The following is a 19,924-nucleotide window of genomic DNA, read 5'->3' as shown; positions in this document are numbered from 1 at the left end:
ATGGGTGTATGCCTGTGCCTACATGCTCGTGTGCATACAAGTGCACATGTTTACGGGCATACATGCTTGTGTGTATGCATGTCTGTGGAGGCTGGTTCTCAGATTTTGGACATAGGCCATATTTTCTTTTGAGGTAGGATCTTTCACTGGCTTGAAACTCACCAAGTAGGCTGGGCTGATTGTCCAGCAAGCCCCAGGCAATTTGCCTGTCTTAATCTCACCAGCAGGCCTAGCTTTTTAAACATGAGTTCTGGGGGTTGAACTCATGACTTTGTGTTTGAAAGACAAGTACTGTAGACTGAACTATTTACCTAGCTCAGAAACTTACATTAGTTTTTGGCATGCATAAAATGTTACCATTTGTTAACAAGGAAAGCAAACACGCCTACCATTGTGATACATGCTCCTGTTTAACTTTACACAAAGAATTAATTAATGTTGGCTGAATACTTTATGCTCCAGGATGTAGATCATCTTCAGGATTTTCCAGGGTTGATAAATGTGTTTATGACAGCAATTAAAAAAATTAATCATCCTAACATATAATCCAGTGACACGCTAATCTGATATTTATATGATGAAGCATGACCGAAAAAACTGTTTTCTGTCATTGAACGTTTGAGTTTCTATAGGAACAGAAAGTTGTGTAGGTGCAGTCAAAGCACAGCAATTCATAGCATACAATAGCCTTAAAACTTAGGCAGGTCGTTGCAGATGATGGTTGCTGGTATCGTGTAACAGGCAGGCATGCAGTGAACAGAGTGTGCTTGTTACAGTGTTCAGAACCAAGTCTGCAGCAAAGTCTGGGTGCTGCCAGAAACATCTTGGAATCACTACACTTTGACTTTGAATTAGTTTTTGCTCATTGCATAGTCATCAGTCTTTTGGTTTTTCATGGCCCTCCCCAGGTTAAGTGACCCTCGATAGGGTTGTGACCCACCCTTGATGAAGCTGTGTCATGGATCATAGAATGTTCCACCCTGCTTCTATCAAACTGTTCAAACTTCAGAGGAAAGTTTGGCAATGTATTTCTCTCTTAAAGAACGATTTGAGTTAAAATTGCCACAGTATTTTTGCATAGAAATGTGGAACTTCAAAGAAAACTCTCAGAAACTATCTATACACCTCTTAAATTTCTCTACTTTCCACAGGCTTCAAGAGTCTTGCGTGAATTGATACTCTCTCTATTTGCTCCTCAAATTACATCAGGGTATTTTGTTACATGTAAACCAGTCTTCTGTTACTGAGTGGTCAAGAGTTGGGGCACATTAGACCTGGGAATGACCTCCAGGCATAGCTCTAGTCTCATTTCATTTAACAAACGAGGAAGAGGCTGAGAGGGGAAATGACCACCTGATACCAGAGTCTGCCATGGATTATAACAAAAATAAACATAAAGTTATCAGGACAAACTTAAAAGGATCATTCGATTAGTAAGGCTATTTGGAACGGTTAGATTGTCGTTTTTAATTGTCTGAGAATTTGGTAATGTGTTTTGATCAAATCCACCCCACATCATCTCCCCTCTACATCTTATCCTGTCTTCACCATCACCTTTTCCCCTCTGAACTTTAGGTACTCATCCATTTTTTTTTCTAACTCACTGAATCCACTTCTTGATGCCTGTATGTGAATGGGTGTGGAGCCATCTACTGAGGTATAGATGTGTATAGTCTTCCAGTGGCCACATCCCTGGAGAAAACCAAGGAGAGGTTGTATTCTTTGGTGATAACATCCTGTTTTCAGGAATCAGAATTATCATTCAAACCTACATGGGAAACACCAGTGAACGTAGAATTCACTTCCTATTACATTTCCATAGTGGAATCTAAGGATATTAATGTCTGATCAGACAGACAGTATGGGGCTGCAGGCATAAGAGTTATTGTTGTTTTTTTGTTTTGTTTTTTTTTTACTAATGTTATTTTGTTTTGGGAACGTCCTATGTGGGCACTATGTCTATATAACGTCCACCGTCCCTCCCTCCTCCAGGTCCTCCTGTGTTATTTCTCATACTCCCTAATTCAAGATCTTTTCTTTACACACATGCACACATGTATACAACTTGATGAGATCATTTACTGTTGCTCATATGTACATGTATCCCTCATCCAAGACATTTCTTTTTGCAGGAGACAGAACTATTACTGAGATCTACAGCTGGGCAAAATGCATTGAAAAAGTGACTGTGTCCAAGTCCAGCAGACAAGCCTACAGTGCTGCCTCTACACCTAAGGCTCCATGGAAATGTCAGAAGAGGAGACAGAGCCACTGTGAGGGCCAGAGGCTCAGGATGATAGATAATGTCCTCTAGACATGACAGAGAGCACGCATCCTTGAAATCTCAACAATAAGGTGGCCTGAACAAAACTGCTGTAAAAACCTTCCCATTCTTTGATCCTATAATTAACTGCATTACTTTGGCACCCTAATACCTAATATGTAGCACAGCCCCCAAACCACTCAAATGCTACTTTAAAATGTGCCTCCCTTTGCTTCACTCTTAGGGATTTTTGAATCAGCAGGTCAGTATAGAGTAGAAGGATTAAGTTATTGAAAAAAATATTTATAAGCACTTATGACGAGCAGGTATGATTTTATGATTTGCCGTGCAAGGTGACAGAATATTTTACACTCCAGGGTGTCTCCCATGCTAACATGGAAGGAAACAATAGATAGACAAATATGTAGGAAGCTGCATTTCTAACATGATGATTATGATGCGGATAGACCCAGTTCACATATAGAGAAATAATGCTTTAGAAATGGACACTCAGCCCGCGTGTCACTGTGATAAAGTAGCAAGCCAGCTAAAGGCTTTTCATGTGATCCATAGTTCAGAGCCCTTGTGGCTATCAGGAAGCAAGCAGAAGGGGCTCCAGATGTAGCGCAGACACCCTCTGCCTGCCCATATGCTATGGGGCCAGAGAACATTGGGTGACCACCAGCAGGCTTTTCTGAGGATTCATAGCTGTCTGTCTAGTTTCTAGCCTTTCCAGATAAGCACCGTGTAGTACATAAGAGGCTCTGTATGGCAGCTTTGCATCCTCTGTGCCTGGCCTATATATGTGTGTGTGTGTGTGTGTGTGTGTGTGTGTAATAAGTGCCTTTCACATTCACATGTCCAAAAGCCAGTGAGCTCACTGTAACCACTGGTGCCAGCCATTAGTGTGGAGGAAAGGCACTGACAGCTGGGTGAGGGAGATTGAACCAGGCTGAGGGTTCGGTACGACAATTTGTTGTTGAAGTTTTTGATAAGTGTAGCTTTTAAAAAGTCACATTATAGTGTCAGATACTAAGTTCCTGGGCAAAACACCAGAAAGACACTAGTTAGTTAGGAAACTCTTTGTGGTAAGATACCAGATAGTCTTTGTGGACTGTGGGCTGTAGTTCATGCCTGCATATCTGTGCGCCCAAAGGTGAAAACTATCTTCCTACATGGAGGTCATAAAGGAGAGGATGTATCTACATGAACTCATTAATAGAGAGAGAGCATATCTCTATGCAGGCTTCCAGATGGTCATACAGAAGGTGCTGAATACTGATTGACCTTCTTACAGTCCTTCAGAACCTGAAACGTTCCTACCAGATTTTTCATTAATTATTAGGAAATGGGCCTGGTTTTGTCCAAAGCATTCATGTGCGAAGAGAGGACTCATGGAAATTGTTAACCAATGTTGCAGTGCCTCTGGCAGAGATAATGAATAGCAGGCTTAGAGGTGTTCACTGTGCTATGCTTTCTCCCATGTTCCCAGCCAACAATGCAGGAGAACTATCACTGCTTACTTTGTAGATAAGGGATAGCTGACGGTGGTAGAATTGGATCCTATCCCAGATTCAAGTCTAATTTAGCTACATTAGAAGCAATAAGTTTTTCCTTTTATTCATTTATAAAACAGTAGTGCTTGTCTTAAGTTTTCTATGAGGACTAAACGGGGTAGGAAACCATAAACACTACAAAATACAAAATACAAAACTCTGCCTAACATGCAACACCATGTACTAAATCATGCTTGGATATTCTAAATAACACATGAGGTTAAACAGAAACAAAAAACAAACAAAAAACCCCAACAACAACAAAAACCAAACCAATGGCTTTTGTAGAACAACAAAAACTAATAATGTAGCTGGGTGGTTGTAGTGGTAGTTGCAAAGTCTTCTAATCCCAATATTTAGGAGGCAGAAACAAGAGGATTTCTGAGAGTTTGAAGCCAGCCTTCATAGTGAGGTCCGAGACAGCCTGAGCTACATAGTGAGATGCTTCTCAGCCACCTGCTCTCATTAATGTTGTGAGGCCCATTTGATGAGATGGAACCCATACCTGACACTGCTAGGTGGCCAAGAACCTAACAATAGCTAGGCTGTGACCATGGGAGAAAACCTAGTACTATTATTCTGCCAAAGGAACATAGTAATATTATTCCTAATGATATACTGAGCTACCCATAGAGCAGAGCTCTGCTCAGACCTTATCAGAGAGACTTCTTACAGTAGATGGGAATTAGCACAGACACCCACAAATGGACAATGTGCAGAGAGTGAGAAGTTTGAAGCACTCAGTCCTAAATGGGATGTCTTCATCAAACTCCTCCCCTCCGGGGTCAGGGATTTGTTTGGTAGGGGAAGGGGACAAGGTGAGAGTGTACTCTAAAGAGATAGCATCTTACGGGCACAATTGGGCTGATGTTCACACTGACTCATAGATACTGCAACAGCATGCACAAAACCCACATGGACTTAGACTGGAAAACACGTCCCAACCCTGAGAAGGAAACATGGACATGGGGCCCGACTCTAACCAAGAAGCTTTCAGTAATTGAAGTCTGCAGGAAAAGGGGAAATCGGTTTCTCTGATTATCACTGGATATATACCAACCACTCTCCAGAGAAGGCCTGTGCCCAGGAGTAGTTCACCAACACAAAATGAACTCTGTTGTGGTTTTGTGGGGGCCTTTTGTTTTATTTTGTTTTAGTATCCTAGGATTTTGTTGTTGTTGTTGTTGTTGTTGTTGTTATTAGTTTGCTTGATTTAATTTTTGTTTATTTTGGAGAGATAGAGAGAAGATGAAGTTTGGTGGGTAGGATGGATCCAAAAGGAGTCGGAGGAGGGAAAACAATATGGTCAAAATATATTGCATAAAAACAATTTTATAAAAAAAGAATATGTCAGGCAGTGGTGGTATACACCTTTAATTCCAACACTGGGGAGGGAAGATCTCTGAGTTCAAGGCCAGCCTGGTCTACAGACAGGACAGTCAGGGATACATAGAGAAATCCTGTCTCAAAAAAAACCTAAACCAAACAAAAAACAAAATGAATAAAAGATGAAAAAATAGAGAAAAAATAATGGTGGGAGATGATTCTGTATTAAAAATACGAAGCACCTTATAAATCACCCTTAGAAGAAAATGTTTTGTAAATGTTTTGAGATCAAACAGGAAATAGAAAACCATCTACGTAACAGAAAAGGGTAAAGAGATAGCCTGAGCTGACACCAAGGAAGGAAAGGTGCTGTTGTCAGGGTGAGGCAGACGTCAGAGGAGAGCAAGCTCTTGATATTGGAAGCTGGGTCACTTCAACAGAAAGTGGAAGACTGTTCACACACACAAGAGTAACAAGAGAAGTAGCGATATCTCGGCTAAGAAAGGAGGCTATGAGCAATTCTGGATGCATAAAATGTGCTCTGTGTCAATTTAGCTTAATCTTAAAGTTCTCAAGGAAATACTCGATTCTTCCTTAGGCAAACACGAATGTTAAGAATTGACTCGAGGACATAGAGAAACTGTGAGGGGTGGGGAGATAGCCCTGTGGGTAAGAAGAGCACTGGCCATGAGTTCAGATCTCTCCTGCCTGAGTAAAGCCAGGCGATCACTTTCTATGTCTGTAACTCTGGTGGCGGGTAGGAAGAAGGGGTGGAGACAGAGGGTTACTGGTCTGACTGCCTAGCCAAAAACCAGATAAACAAGGGGGAAAAAAGGTGAACTCCAGGTTGGGTGAGAGACCCTGTCTCAAAGGACTTAGTAGATATCAAAAGAGGGCACCCAGCATCCTAGCATCCTTTTCCCAACACACAGGGCACATGCCGGGGGTGGGGGGGCATACAAAATATTTGAAGCAAAGAACAACCTAATTACAAAAACCCAAACTAAACATACAAACAAACATTGCCAAACTCCCCAAATCCAAAGGTAGAAACAATTGGGAAGAAAGTTGCTCCAAGCAGTCACCCCAATACCAGACTTGGATTTGGGTGGGAATCTTAACAAGTCTACTATAGGTAATAATGGGTAAAATTCGTAGAGAAAAGGATGGAATTCATTTTCCGAAACTTGCTGTTTCTGTTAAATATGGAAACATTTCACAAATAATATTACAAAGTCTCCAAGGAATCAGAACATCTTTGAAAATGAACAAGGACATCAGAAATCCACCAGAACCACATAGGATTTGGTACAGGTATGTGGAGATGGGAACTGTTAGCATCTTAGTGTATGTTATCTCAGCAATAGATCAAAACGAGGAAACCGCAGTGGTGCCCTAACTGATGTGCAAAAGGCATTTTTTTTTCCTCTTAAGAAAGGGATTCACTATGTTGGCCTACACCTGCCTCAGTTTCCCAAGAGTTGGTATTACCGGCATGAGCCAGCACACCTAGCTCTGAAAGGCATTTTAACAGTCAACAGCATCTATTCTAGAAGAGGAAGAAGGGGAGGAGGAGGAAGGAGGAGGCAGAGAGGGGAGAAGAGAAAAAGAAGAAATTCCTGGTAATTTAAGAAAACTAGGACATTTCTGTGACACAATTAAAATCACCTACCTCAAAGTAAGTGTCATTATACCAAAATGTAATACCCTATATACCTGTCCATTAAATTTAAGAACAATACAATAACACTGTTTAAAAAATTCTTTTTTTGTGAACATTCTTTAGGTAATGAGAGTCCAAGCATAGTCCAAGAGATTGAATCAACAATAAAAATTTACCATCACCCCCTCACACAAACCCTTATTGGCTCTACTAGTGAATTTCATCAAACATTTAAATAATCATAACTATTGAGGTCTACAGTCTTCTGTATAAGGGAGGAATTATTATTCCGAATTCCTTCTGTAAGGTCAGAGTTACCTCGATGTGAAAATAAAGAAAAGATATTACAAAGAAAGAACCTGCAGGATAGTAACAGATGAAAAAATCCTTAAGGGAACACAAGCAAGTTCAACATAGTAATATTTCAATAGGATCCCATAACACAGCTAAACATGATATATCCTTGTGATGATACAGGGTGTGTCAACATACACAAGTCAAAAGGCACAACCCACCATATCTCAACAGAATGAAAGACAAAAGCATGACAGTAGGTGTGTTATTGTGCACTGTGTAAAAATTGTCCTTGTATTATTCATCTGCTGATTTCTGTGCCCCCATTTCTGGATACAGTCCTTATTCTTAGAATCTCCTGTCTTAATGTCGTGTAAATATTGCTACCTATTATTTCCTGATTGGTCAATAATGAGCTGATCAGCCAATCACTGAGCAGAGGAGAGAATTGGATAGACGTCTTCCAAGCCAGGGGAAGAAAGAAGGAAGAAGAGAGGAAAGATGGGAGGGAGAAAGTGGGTATTCAGCCATGGGAAGAGAGTTCAAGAGAGACCATGGAAAAACAGCTAGAGTAGAGAAAGCCATAAATTGCAAGTATATCAGGGATTTTGGCTGAGAGGTAGCCAGATTATTTTAGAGGTTTAAGGTGGATTGATATTGCTTGGTTGTTGTGCCTTAAAGATGTAAATAAAAATAATACTCTAGTCTCCATTATTTGGGAGCTGGCTTGGTTAAGGAAAAAACTGTATCAATTTTTTTGGAAAAAAAAGCCACTAACACATGACCATTTCCACAGTTGCAGGAACAGCATTTGTCTGGAGTCAACATCCCTTTGTGATAAGAACTCCCAATGAATTAGGTATAGCAAAACGTGTAGGTAAATGTGGTTGGGGCCATATATGAAAAGTCCACAGTTAGCATATTGTACTCAGTGCTGGAAAACTGGAAGCTTAAAGATCAGAGACAAGGCAAGGATAGGAAGTCTTGTCTCTCCTAGTAAACACAGCACTGTACATTCCAGCCAGAGACAAGGCAAGGAACGAAAGTAAAACACAACCAAGTCTGACAGAAAATAAAGGTCGTATGGAGGGAAAACTCTGAAGACTTCACCGAAAAGTGGTTTAGAAATAATAATTGAGGGGTTGGGGATTTAGCTCAGTAGTAGAGCACTTGCCTAGCAAGCGCAAGGCCCTGGGTTCAGTCCTCAGCTCCGGAAAAACAAACAAACAAACAAAACAAAAACAGAAATAATAATTGAATTCAGTGAGGTTGCTAGACACCAAAATCCACAAGGGGAAAAAAAATCACTGGAATCATCTATGCCAGCAGTGATCTATCTAAACAAGAAAATAAGAAAACAATTTGATTGAAAATAGTAAAATATTGCAGCCGGAGAGATAGTTCAGAGGTTAAGAGCACTCACTCCTCTTCCAGAGGTATTGAGTTCAAATCCCAGCAACCACATGGTGGCTCACAACCATCTGTAATGAGATCTGGTGCCCTCTTCTGATGCATAGGTATGCATGTATACATAGCAAATAAATAAATCTTTTAAAAAAGAAAATAATAAAATACTTAGAGATGCATTTAACCAAGGAGCTAATGGATTTATATACCCCAGAGTGAAAACAAATCAACAAATGAGGTATACATGTATACGATGGGATATTATTTACCCCTGAAAAGGAAGAGGTTCCAAGATATAAACATGAACAAACCTTGAGGACATTATGTTAAGACTTCTCACAAAAAGTCACAGGGTTATCATACTTTAACAAGTAGGGACCAAGAGTAATAGAACTGTGTACCCAATCCATATATAGAGAATATACAATAAAAGTAAATGGTGCAGGCATGGGGAAGAGGGTGGCCCGCAGTTGTTGTGTGATGGGCACATTTTCAGTTTTCATTATGATGGCTTTACAGTGTGAATGTTGGATGCCACTAAAATGTATATGCAATGCAGTTAAGATGGTGCTACGCATTTGACTCTATTAATGAAGGGAGAGAGAGGCAGTAGCTTTCATAACTGGTGAAAAGTTAGTAGCTCTCTGAGTCTGAGTCCTGATTTCTTACTCACCAATCATGTGACCCTGGCATCTGTGGCTTTGTTATAAGATAAATGAAAAATTATCTTGCCATGATGTTTTATATGGCTGCCTGTGTGGCCACATACCACAATAAAACTGTCAGTAAGGGTACATGCAAGGCAATATACCACTCTGTGTTCTAATTAGATGAATTAATTAGACCAGTTACATACAGCAGCTGGACTGTGCCCACTTGTAAAGAGCAACGAATCTTGGCTGTTACTATTTTCTAACTTCCTCCTGTAAGACGTCACAAATGCCCCTGAATTCTCTGCATAGAAACTCAGAGGGAATTGGATGCTTGGGTTTTGCAGCTCTGCTCTGTAATAACTGGTTCAGTGTCTTTGCTGGTCTGTCCTGTTACTGTGCAAGTGTGCTCCCCGGGTTTCTGAAGGAGGTCATTAGCGTTCTCAGCTGTAGCCTTGGCTACAATTTCGTTAATTTAACAAAAGAGTTTAATGACCCCGGATTGTTTACACTTCCAGTTGTTTTAGTAAATTGTATGACAAAGTGTGGTACTTTCAAAAGCACAGGGAGTTGTGATTTCAAAAGCTGGAAGAGCGTTTTTTAAAACAGCAAAAATGTGCACAAAATACTAGTAGTTAATTTGTGTTCCAACAACATCAGTCAGAGTAGCTTAATAGAATTCTTGTTGCCTGAGCCGGGTGCAGCCAGTGACCCCTTCTACCACAGTGCCAACCAGGAACCACATGTCTCTGCCAGATTCATCTCCTGCACAGGTACAGCAAATTACTAGCAATTGAGATAATGGAAAGGAAAGTCTGACGGGAAAAGAAAAAGAGATGGAGAAATAGAAGAGAGGAAGTGGGAGACGGTGAGAGAATTAGTTTCTGAAAGTAGCCATGAGTCCACGTGGGTGATAGAGCAAGAGAGAGAAAGAGAAGACACAGGAAATCAGAATGAGCCTCCCTCCCTTAGAAGGCAGGGATTGACAAATGAAGAACGGATGGAGTTAGAAAATGACCATTTCAAAAATCCTCAAAACAATTCAGATAAGAATCAGAAATGGTTGCTCAGCTTGCTTTCCTGGAAGTCCTGTTGCAGACACCTCACTTGAATTGAATCACGAGAAAAAGATCAGACAATCCAAATAAATTATCTCGCCCTTCGGAAATAGGGTAAGGGGCAAGCAACAGCAGAGGAAAGGCTCCAGACTGGTGGAGAATGAAGAACTATTTAACCACAGGGCTGCGTAGTGGTCACCATGCTGGTGGCAGCAGTGGCTGCAGTGGCTGTGGGGGAGGGGGTCCTCAGCCAGCCTAGACTAGCCAGTGAGTTCCTGGCCAATGAGAGATCTGTCTCAAAACCAGGCAAACGGTACCTAAGGAAAACAGCACATGAGGTTGTTCCCCGGCTTCAACATGCACACACACACACACACACACACACACACACACACACACCGCACTTTAAAGGTAATTTTAAAATAAAAACAATTATTGTTGATATTGTTGTACTCCTATTTGCTCCTACAGTACCCTATTTCTGAACTCTCCTATTTGGTACTTCATTTTTATCATTATATTGTTTCCAACTCAGATTATAGCAAGTTTGAGAAAAAAGTCATTAACAGTTATAGTTTCTATAGTGCCTATTACTTTGCATTAAAAAACGTTCAAAATTTTAACATAGTTATTAGCCAAAAATTGAGGAAAAAAAATCATGCTCAAATCATCTTGGGTTTAACACTACCCCCCTGTTTTCGACCTATCAACATTAACAGGCACATACAACCAAAGATGGCCGTGGACTAACACTCCTCCTGGCATCGGCCTTTCTGGGCTCACCCTCTAGGACTTGGAAGTTTAGCTGTTCTTTTCCACACCTACCACTCACTGTCAGTCCCATAAACTGCCTTCAGCCCCCACGCCTCTACTGAACCAGCTCACAGCCCAGCCTAAGCAGCTCCCTCCTCCTAATTATGGTGCTATGGATGAGCAGCTAGTCACACTTCGCTGGAGGCAGAGTTAACACTGTTGACCAGCTTCTGCCTCTAGGAACTCTCATGGTCCTTGACTTTCCTCTTTCTGTCCTCTGACCACTCTGACTCTTCTCTCTTGGCTGTCTCTTTCCTGGGTTCCTTCCTAGGCCCATTGCTTCCTGGCTTCCTCGTCTCCTGAGCTCACCTGTGCAACCACTATTTGTTACACTCCCATGTATAAACTCACTATCTCTAAGTCTCCACAACTCCTCCCCTTAGCAGAGTGTCTTATCTTAGAGAACAGCACCGGGCCATCTGAGCTGGGGAGCCAGAGTCTGACATCCATCCCTGACCCACCCTCTCAGCCTGGATGCCACTCCTGTGTTCCCTGTCCACGCAGTCTGTCCACTGTTTGCCACCGCCTGTTCACATTGCTACCACAGCCACCAACTTCTGTCCTCTAGCCCACGCACCATGCACATTTAAGCTGATCCTACAGAGCAACAGTGTTTCCTCCCTGCTCAGGACACCTCAGTGACAGTCTGTAATTTCAACAGAAAGTCAGCTCAACATGGCTCACAAGCTCCTTCCTGACGAGGACATTGTGACCACATCCTTCTACCATGAGTTGTTATATGACTCATGCTTGAGATGTGCCCTGGTCCCTGCCTGGAACGTTCTTTCCTTTCCTCTTTATCCATCTAACTCCCACCACCGTTCCTCTAGAGGTCCAACGAGGTGCATATAGACCACTGTGTGACTCCCCTATCACACAGTCCCCTGTAGTACTTCCCGTCTCATTGATTGCTGCTTGTGCTGTGGTATTTGTAACATCTATAACCACAGGCATCATGCCTGACACTGCACTGACGCCAAGCAAGTCACTTACAGGGCCCATTTTGATGATGAGTGAATTCTGTACCCTTCTAAGTTATTATCCATAAAACACACATTTCTTCTCCTTTTTAAAACTAAATCTTTAAGAAACATCTTTTTTTTTCCAACAGCTTATTCTAACTTTGAATACTCAACTCTATCCACACATATTTTCCCTTAAATATTAATGTACTTTCCTGTCCTTTAGACACATGAACATGCCACCAATTTGGATTCCACTAAATTAAAAATCTGTGACTATTACTTTCAAGTGAGAAAAAGAATAGACCCAATGACATATTAATTAACATTCAGTAATCCTATCACTGAGAATATTAAATTTTTTACTAACAAGAAAAGAAAACTCTTGAATTCCAGTTTGTGAGTAAAGGACTGACTTTCACGTCACTCTTTTGACTCATTTTTACATGTAAAAATTTTCAGTTATGGCAATTTCCATTAATATACATGTGATGAACTGGATGTTTATATCACCCTATCTTACTTTACTTTTATTTGAGTATATATAAAACTAGAATAGTTTTTGATTTTTTTTTCAGCTTAGGAGAACACAGTCCAATCAAACAAAAGCTTAAATAGAATATGTGTGGTAGCCCTCCTTTATGGTTTCAACTAAGGACTGAGTTCTGCTTTAAATAGATCACCAAAGCTAGTTCCCAAGTGTTGGACCCTCCTGGGCCCCTCAATGTTTGACCCTTGCTGAGCCTTGCTGATGCAAGTGGAAGGCTTTTGTTCCTAACAAAGGGACATCCTGACCTTTCTGTTTGGCCTGGGCAGTTCACCTGGTGATAACAGTGTTAAGTAGGTTCCTGTTTTTTGTTCCTGTTTTTTTGTTCCTGAGGGGGTAAGCCTGTTTTTTCACTGTGCTTCCTGGAATCCTCCATTCAGTGAAATTGGGGTATATATTCTGTGAACTTCAGTAAAGCTTTGGCATTTTCATAACACGAATGACCCGAGTATGTGTTTTTTCTTAAACCTCGTCTTAAACGCCTGCTTCTTGGTACCTTGACAGCACGGGTGCCGACACCCATGAATGTTAATCAGAGGACAGTTGTAGCTTCCTTCAGCTTCAATATAGCCTACACTGGACACCCAGCCATACAACTGTCTCCTGATCTATGGCATCTTCCCACTTCTGGAGGCAGGGATACGGTGGCAGACAGAGCACAACTATCTGATAAACAGCTTTCAACCAAGAAATGTCTCATTGATCCACTTCCTTTTAATTCAGTGAATGGTCTGAATCTGATTTTTCTTAAGATCCGTATTTGTCAGTTAGCTGTACTTTACATGGTTAGTCTCAAGATGCTTTTGACTGCTACTCCAACCCCCAAATAGAATCATACCTATTTCCTAGAAAGCTCTGAATCTTGGGTGACAATTAAGACAGACGTTCCCCAAGAGAACCCTTGGTTGCTGGCCCCCTTTGAGTTGATGGGGCATCATTTACTTCAGGAAGATTACATAAGCTAAGTGCTTCCTCTGCAATGATCACTGCTTCAGACGCCTGCTGCTAATGTGCCCAAGTGAAAAATGTCCCTCTACACCAGCCTGTGAAGGCATTTTTGATTGATTTAGCAAAGATTCCAGTTCCTCCAGGAATTGTGAAAGGCGCTATGGTTTCAATGGAACAGCATTTGGAAGCCTGGAGTCTGTGCCCCCAGGGAACTGTGTCTTCATCTCTGAAGCAGCTTTGCTGCCCAGTAGTCACTGCCTCTTTGTAGACAAAGAGGTACCTGGGGAGTGGGGGTCAGCGCTCACCTCTCATCACATTTAATCAGAATCACGCTGTCTGTTCCGATCCCCAAGGCTGCAGCTCCCTTCTTGAGAGAAAAGTGACTCTGTGAACAATAAAAAGGATATTATGGTTAGTTCTCTATGAAGACAAAAATCCAACCTCCTGGGTTTTCTCCTGTTTTCCTTTTGCTCCTCCGATGTCTGGGCTTCTCAGAGGAAGTTAGTTATTATATGTGCGATTTTGAATTTTAATTAATTTATTTTTAGGTATATGGGTGTTTTGCCTGCATGTATGTCTGTGTACCATGACGGTGCACACAAAGACCAGAAGAGGGCATTGGATCCCCAATGACTGGAGTTACAGACAACAGTGAGCCCCAATGTGGATGCTGTGAATCGAAAGTCCTCCAAAAGAGTAATTAATGCTCTTAACTCCTCGGCTATCTCTCTATATATTATATGTTTTAAAATAAATATATTAATTTTATTAATTCTTTAAAAATTTCATATGCATACAATATCTTTTTATGTTTCCCTCTACGCTCTCCCTGACTTCATTTCCTCTTCCTCTTCCTCCTCCTCTTCTTCCTCCTTTCTTTCCCTCTCCTTCTGTATAACCCACTGAGTTCAGTTTGTGTTACCCACAGACTCACAGGAGTGGAGCCTTTCACTGGAGCATAGTCAACCTGCCAGAGGACCATCCCTTGCTTCCATAGCAGCCATCATTCTCAATAGGTCCTCACCTAGGAAAGGAGTCTGAGTCCTTCCACAGTCTGTTATAGAATGTAGATTGGCTTTATCACGTAAGGGTCCTCTACAGCAACTACAGCTTCTGGGAGTGTATGCGTGCAGTTGTCATGTACAGAAGACCCTATTTCCATCTGGTCCTCCCTGACCTGTGGCTCTTATGTTCTTTCCAGTCCCAACCCTTTCCATGTTAGGCCCCAAGCCTTGTGCAAAGGATGTGATATAAGCGCACCATTTGTGGACAAACACTCCACAGGGTACTTTGACTAGTTCTGAGTTTTTGTGTTAACCACTATTTCCTGAACAAAGAAAGCTTTCTGATGGGGTCTGAGAGTTTCAGTACTCTGTGGGTATAGAGATAGTGATTTGTGGGTGAGGCTATGATGCTGTGTCAACTTAGGAAAATAATAACTAGTAGTAGGTTTACCTCTGGGGCCAATGAGCTCCCCAGACATGGCTTCTTGGTCAGTTGCCAGGCATGCGTTTCCTACTGTAGCGCATGCTTTAAGTCCAACTGGAAACAAGCCCTTTGCCTCTGTAACATTCATGTCACTATTGTGCCCACAGATCTATATTGCCAGATTGGTTGTGGTGTAACACTTAACTGTGTAACTTAAGTAGCATGCGAACCACCTCTGAGAAATAACCACTTCTGTGTTCTTAACTATATTCATATGTTATAAACAATTGCCACCATCTATTTCTAAGAGCTGTTTTATTGTGTAAAGCCAAAATTCTTCACTAAACAGTAACTCCCTATTGTTTCTTTCTTCACCCCTGAAAATTAGACTATTTTATGCATAGCATTCACCATACTTTGTTTATGTCCTCTCCCTAGCCTGGGCAGTCAGGCTGCTTCTACCTTTGTCTACTGTGGTTATAGTTCTGCTAGAAGCACAAGTGTACAGATACTTCTTTAAGATGCTCTTTTCAATTGCTAAAGGTACATGCCTAGAGGCAGGATTACTGGACCACATGGTTAATATCATTTTAACTTCTGAGTAACTGCCTTACTACACTCTACAGCTACTGTGCTAGTTTTACACACCTACCAATAGCACACAAAGGTGGCCCTTTCTCCACATCCTCACCAATGTTTATTACTTCTGCTTGCTTTGGAGACAGGATCTTCTTTCTGTGTTGCCCAGGCTATCCTTGATTCTCTGGTTTTAGATTCTATTGCCTCTGCCTTCTGAAGTTGGCTTGTGTTTTCCTGGCTCTTGAGGACAGTCTTCTAGTAGATGTGATGGTAATACTTTGTGCTTTTGATGTGTGCTCTCTAATGAGTGACCTAGACTCTCTTCACGTGCTTCTTGGCCCTCTGTAGATTTTCTTCTGTGAAATGTCTATTCAAATACTTTGGTTATTTTTAAATGAGGTTGTTTTAGTTATTGTTGTTATTTTTGTTGAATTCAAATGAGTTTCTTGAGGGAATATAAAAAACATATTGAGAATTATAACTGGATGTAAGGTCCCAGCACAAAGTAATTCTGAACCAATTTCTTCCTTTCTTTCTTTCTTTCTTCCTTTCTTCCTCCCTTCCTTCTTTCCTTTCTTCTTTCCCTTCCCCCCCCTCTCTCTCTCTGCATGTGGAGGTCAGAGGACAACCATGGGTATCAGTGGTTACCTTCTACCTGTAAGCCATGCTAACCCTGGTCCCCTTGCTTTGGATAATTCTCCCATGTTTGCATTTCCACCTCTCAGGAGGGACATACTGAGATTACCAACACTGTGAGCAACTGCTTTTTATGTGAGTGCTTGGATTCAAAACTCAGTATGTTTTACCCACAGAGCTAATCCCCCAGCCCTAAACCAACTTTTCACAAGCATTCAGCAACTGCCTCCAGTAACAACGCACTGCGAGATTCTCAAACTTACAATTTGCTCTTCAAAGGTTGCCCGCTTTTCTTTCTTCCTTCCTTCCTTCCTTCTTTCCTTCCTTCCTTCCTTCCTTCCTTCCTTCCTTCCTTCCTTCCTCCCTTCCTTCCTGGTTTTCTTCTGATTTTTTTTATCAGCATATAAACTAATGAACCTCACTGTGACATTCTCATGGGTATTTCATTTTCCTTGATTTATCTCTTGTAGCCCTCTCCCCTGTCTTCCATTCCCCTCTGGCTGTTTCCCTTCCACCTCCAGTGATCTTCTTCTGCTTTCACATCACATGTATTCTACTACCCCCAATACAGACAGACAGACAGACAGACAGACAGACAGACAGACAGACAGACAGACACACACACACACACACACACACACACACACACACCTCTTTCTCTTAAGATCTCTTTCTCTTCTTATTCTCCCCTGTACAGTTTCAAGCAACTTTACTTAGTTTTTCACATATTTGGTGACATTGTATGCATCAAATAGAAAGGGAAGTAGACCCTAAGTCCGGCATTCTTCCTCTGGAGTCCTAGGAGGTGGGACATACTGACAGCCTGCTGGTCACTCTTTGTGCTTTTACTTCCTGTCTGAATTCTGGGTCTTGAAGGCTGTAATCGCTGTGACATTTGGAGAGCTGAGAAAGACTAACCTAAGCCCAGCTGTACTGCATCTGCCCATCAGCCTCTTACTATTAACTACAGATCATTAAGCTGTCCAAAAGGAGAGCTCAATTTACATCTCCAAAGGGCTGCTGAGTAGAATTTTAAATTCTGCTTCTAAAGAGGCATCTTCTTCCCAAATGCCCAGTTTCCATTCATCTGAAATTTTAAGTATGCAGTACATGAACTCTTAACATGTATATTTTTAGGGAAACCATCTAATAAAGCAGAAAATCACGTTTTTAACAGCAACAAATAACATCAACCAATAAAGGGGGCACACCAAAGGGCTAAGTTCTAAAAACCTCAGTGTAGCTAGAAGTAACCAGAAGGGGCCATTAGCTTCATTTTACAACCTCAAAATGAATAAGTAGATATCTGTCACTAAGCTACCTGGGAGGTAGGATAAAGAGCTCAGTCAGGCCAGGGATTTAAAAGATGATGACTGTCCCCTTTCTACCCCTTCAACCACAAACCACTGTTCTTTGTATTTGGCAGACACTGGGAAACCCGGAGTAGAAGTTCAGAGGAAAGCAGTGTTCAGTCCTTTATTGCCAGGAGGGCTCAGAGCAGAGAGACCAGCTGTCTTTGCTGGAAAAAAAAAAAAAGCACAAATACCTCAAACTGTGCCCCTCAGTAAATGTGCTCTGAAGCCTTGATCTGCAGATTGACAAATTGCAGCTAAGTAAGAGATCTGCTGCACCTGCCCACGAGTGGCACATTCTTGTCTGGTCTTTAATGAGGAAGAACAGGGATCTGTAATTGAGGAGTAATTACAAAAGGATAATTGATTGCTGTAAAAATGCCACAGATTTAAGGAAACTCACATGCCTCAAAAGAGTTTAAAGATGGGAACAAAGGCGACATAAGGCATGAGAAAAGAAAATTAGGCACCAGGCAGCATTTGTATTTTCAGGAAAAGGAACAGAGGCATATAGCTAAGTGGTACCCACAAATAGTAAGGCATCCACAGGGAGGAAGGAAATTGAGGGTCACAAAGACATTTAATAAGAAAGAAAGAGCAGAGATCAGTTGAATGGGACGCCTTTCTGTGTATGAGACAACATAAGAAATCGCTTTTAATATTTTGCATCTCATAATGCAACCACTTGTATATAAACCAGAGGGAAATAGCATCTAAAAGACAAGCTTCTTCCTAGATACTGAGGATTCTGAGGGGAAAGTTGTACAGGGAGAACTTAGAGGATGCTTGTTAAGAACACCATGTCAGGTGGTCTTCATGTAGGAATAGCTATCCCAATATGTGGCTGGAATGGATACATTATTATGGGTGGCTTTAAAAGGCAAAATTATGAACAAATTTGAAAGCCTCACTAAAATTTGTTTCTCAAAAATGAAGATTAGTATAATACTCTACTGTTCATCAGTGAGCACAACTCTGTCCTTTCTCCTGATTTAGAAAAGGTTATGAAACCTTGACAGAGGTTAGAGCTCATTTAGAACTAAGTCATATTTCTATTCATTAGTAACACTTTAAACCTGTTTGATTTTTATTTCAAACTAAAGCAAAACTTCAGTTTGATGCAAAGTTTCATTTCTGCATTTTTCATATAGGAATGTTGAAATCTGTTAGAGGAAAATACTTCAGGACAAAGTTACAGGCAACAGTTTCTGTGCCACAGTAGCACAGACAACAGACCCCAAAAGTGACAAACAGGATTTCATGACATTAGAAGCTTTTGCACAGCAGAAGAAACTGTCAGTAGAATGAACTGACAGCCAATAAGATGGGAGAAAACCCTTGTTGGGTCTACCTCAGACAAGAGGTTAATATCTAGAATATATAATGAACCACAAGAATTAAACACTTCAAACCCCCAACTGACAAGTAACAAATGGACCAATAATCCAAACAGACAGTTATCAAAGAGAGAAAGACAGATAGCAAATAAGTAGGTTTTTAAATGTTCACAACATCTCTAGAAATTAGAGAAATGCAGAGTCAAACTACTTTGGAATTCTAACTTGCCCCAGTTAGAATGATGACAATCAAGAAAGCAAATGTCAACAAACCTGGCATACACCTCACAAGGGTAATTGGGGAAAGAGGAACCATTGTACACTGCTCATTCCTGTGTAAAGTAGTGTCCCCACTGTGCCAATCAATGAAGAGACTTCTCACAAAGCTAAAAACAGAGTTTTCCCGTGCCCCAGCTGTACCACTCCTAGGCAGATATCCAAAGGACCCTACAAAGACACATCCATGTTTAATACAGTTCTTCACAAAATAGCCAGGAAACAGAGTCATCCCAGATGTCTGTCATGTGATGGGGGATAGTGAAAATGTGGTAATATATGCAATAGATTTGTAGTAAGGTATAATGAAATTATGGAAATTCCAAGAAAATGGATGGAACTGGAAAACATATTCAGTGAGGTTACCAAGGCTCAGAAAGACACAACTTTCTCCCTCATGTGCAGATCCTAGTGTCCTCCTGCATATGTGCATATGTCCCTGACACTGGTTTACTAACACTGAGGTGCAATAGATCTGCCTCTAGGCAGGGCTAGTGTAGATATCATAGATGACGTACCACCTAGTAGCCCTCAGTAGGTTCTTACAAATCATAGTCCTTTTTATACTCTTACCCAGTGTGATGACAACCTCAGGTCTCTCTAGTTATCTCGAGTGAAATTTTGAAAACTTCAATTAAGATCAATGGCAAATATATATGTGTGTGTGTGTGTGTGTGTGAGAGAGAGAGAGAGAGAGAGAGAGAGAGAGAGAGAGAGAGAGAGAGAGAGAGTTGTAAGGAAGTCTGAAGATGACATCAATAACAATAGAGAATTTATACTCTTTCAGCATTGTGAATTAATTCTTCCTGAATTTATATTTATTTACTCA

General features: G+C 41.1%; 1 protein-coding gene across 1 annotated transcript in view; it reads right to left on the bottom strand.

Annotated features, from left to right (window-relative positions):
• Gad2 (glutamate decarboxylase 2) overlaps positions 1–19,924 on the bottom strand; it is a 62,529-nt gene that overhangs the window by 23,077 nt on the left and 19,528 nt on the right. The window contains exon 8 of the mRNA NM_012563.2: positions 13,793–13,872. Within this exon, the coding sequence (NP_036695.1) occupies positions 13,793–13,872 (80 nt within the window). The remainder of the gene's footprint in view (positions 1–13,792; positions 13,873–19,924) is intronic.

This window comes from Rattus norvegicus, chromosome 17, assembly GCF_036323735.1.
Source record: "Rattus norvegicus strain BN/NHsdMcwi chromosome 17, GRCr8, whole genome shotgun sequence".
Lineage (NCBI taxonomy): Eukaryota > Metazoa > Chordata > Mammalia > Rodentia > Muridae > Rattus > Rattus norvegicus.
The sequence above is the reverse complement of the archived record's forward strand: the minus strand, read 5'-3'. Positions and strand labels throughout refer to the sequence as shown.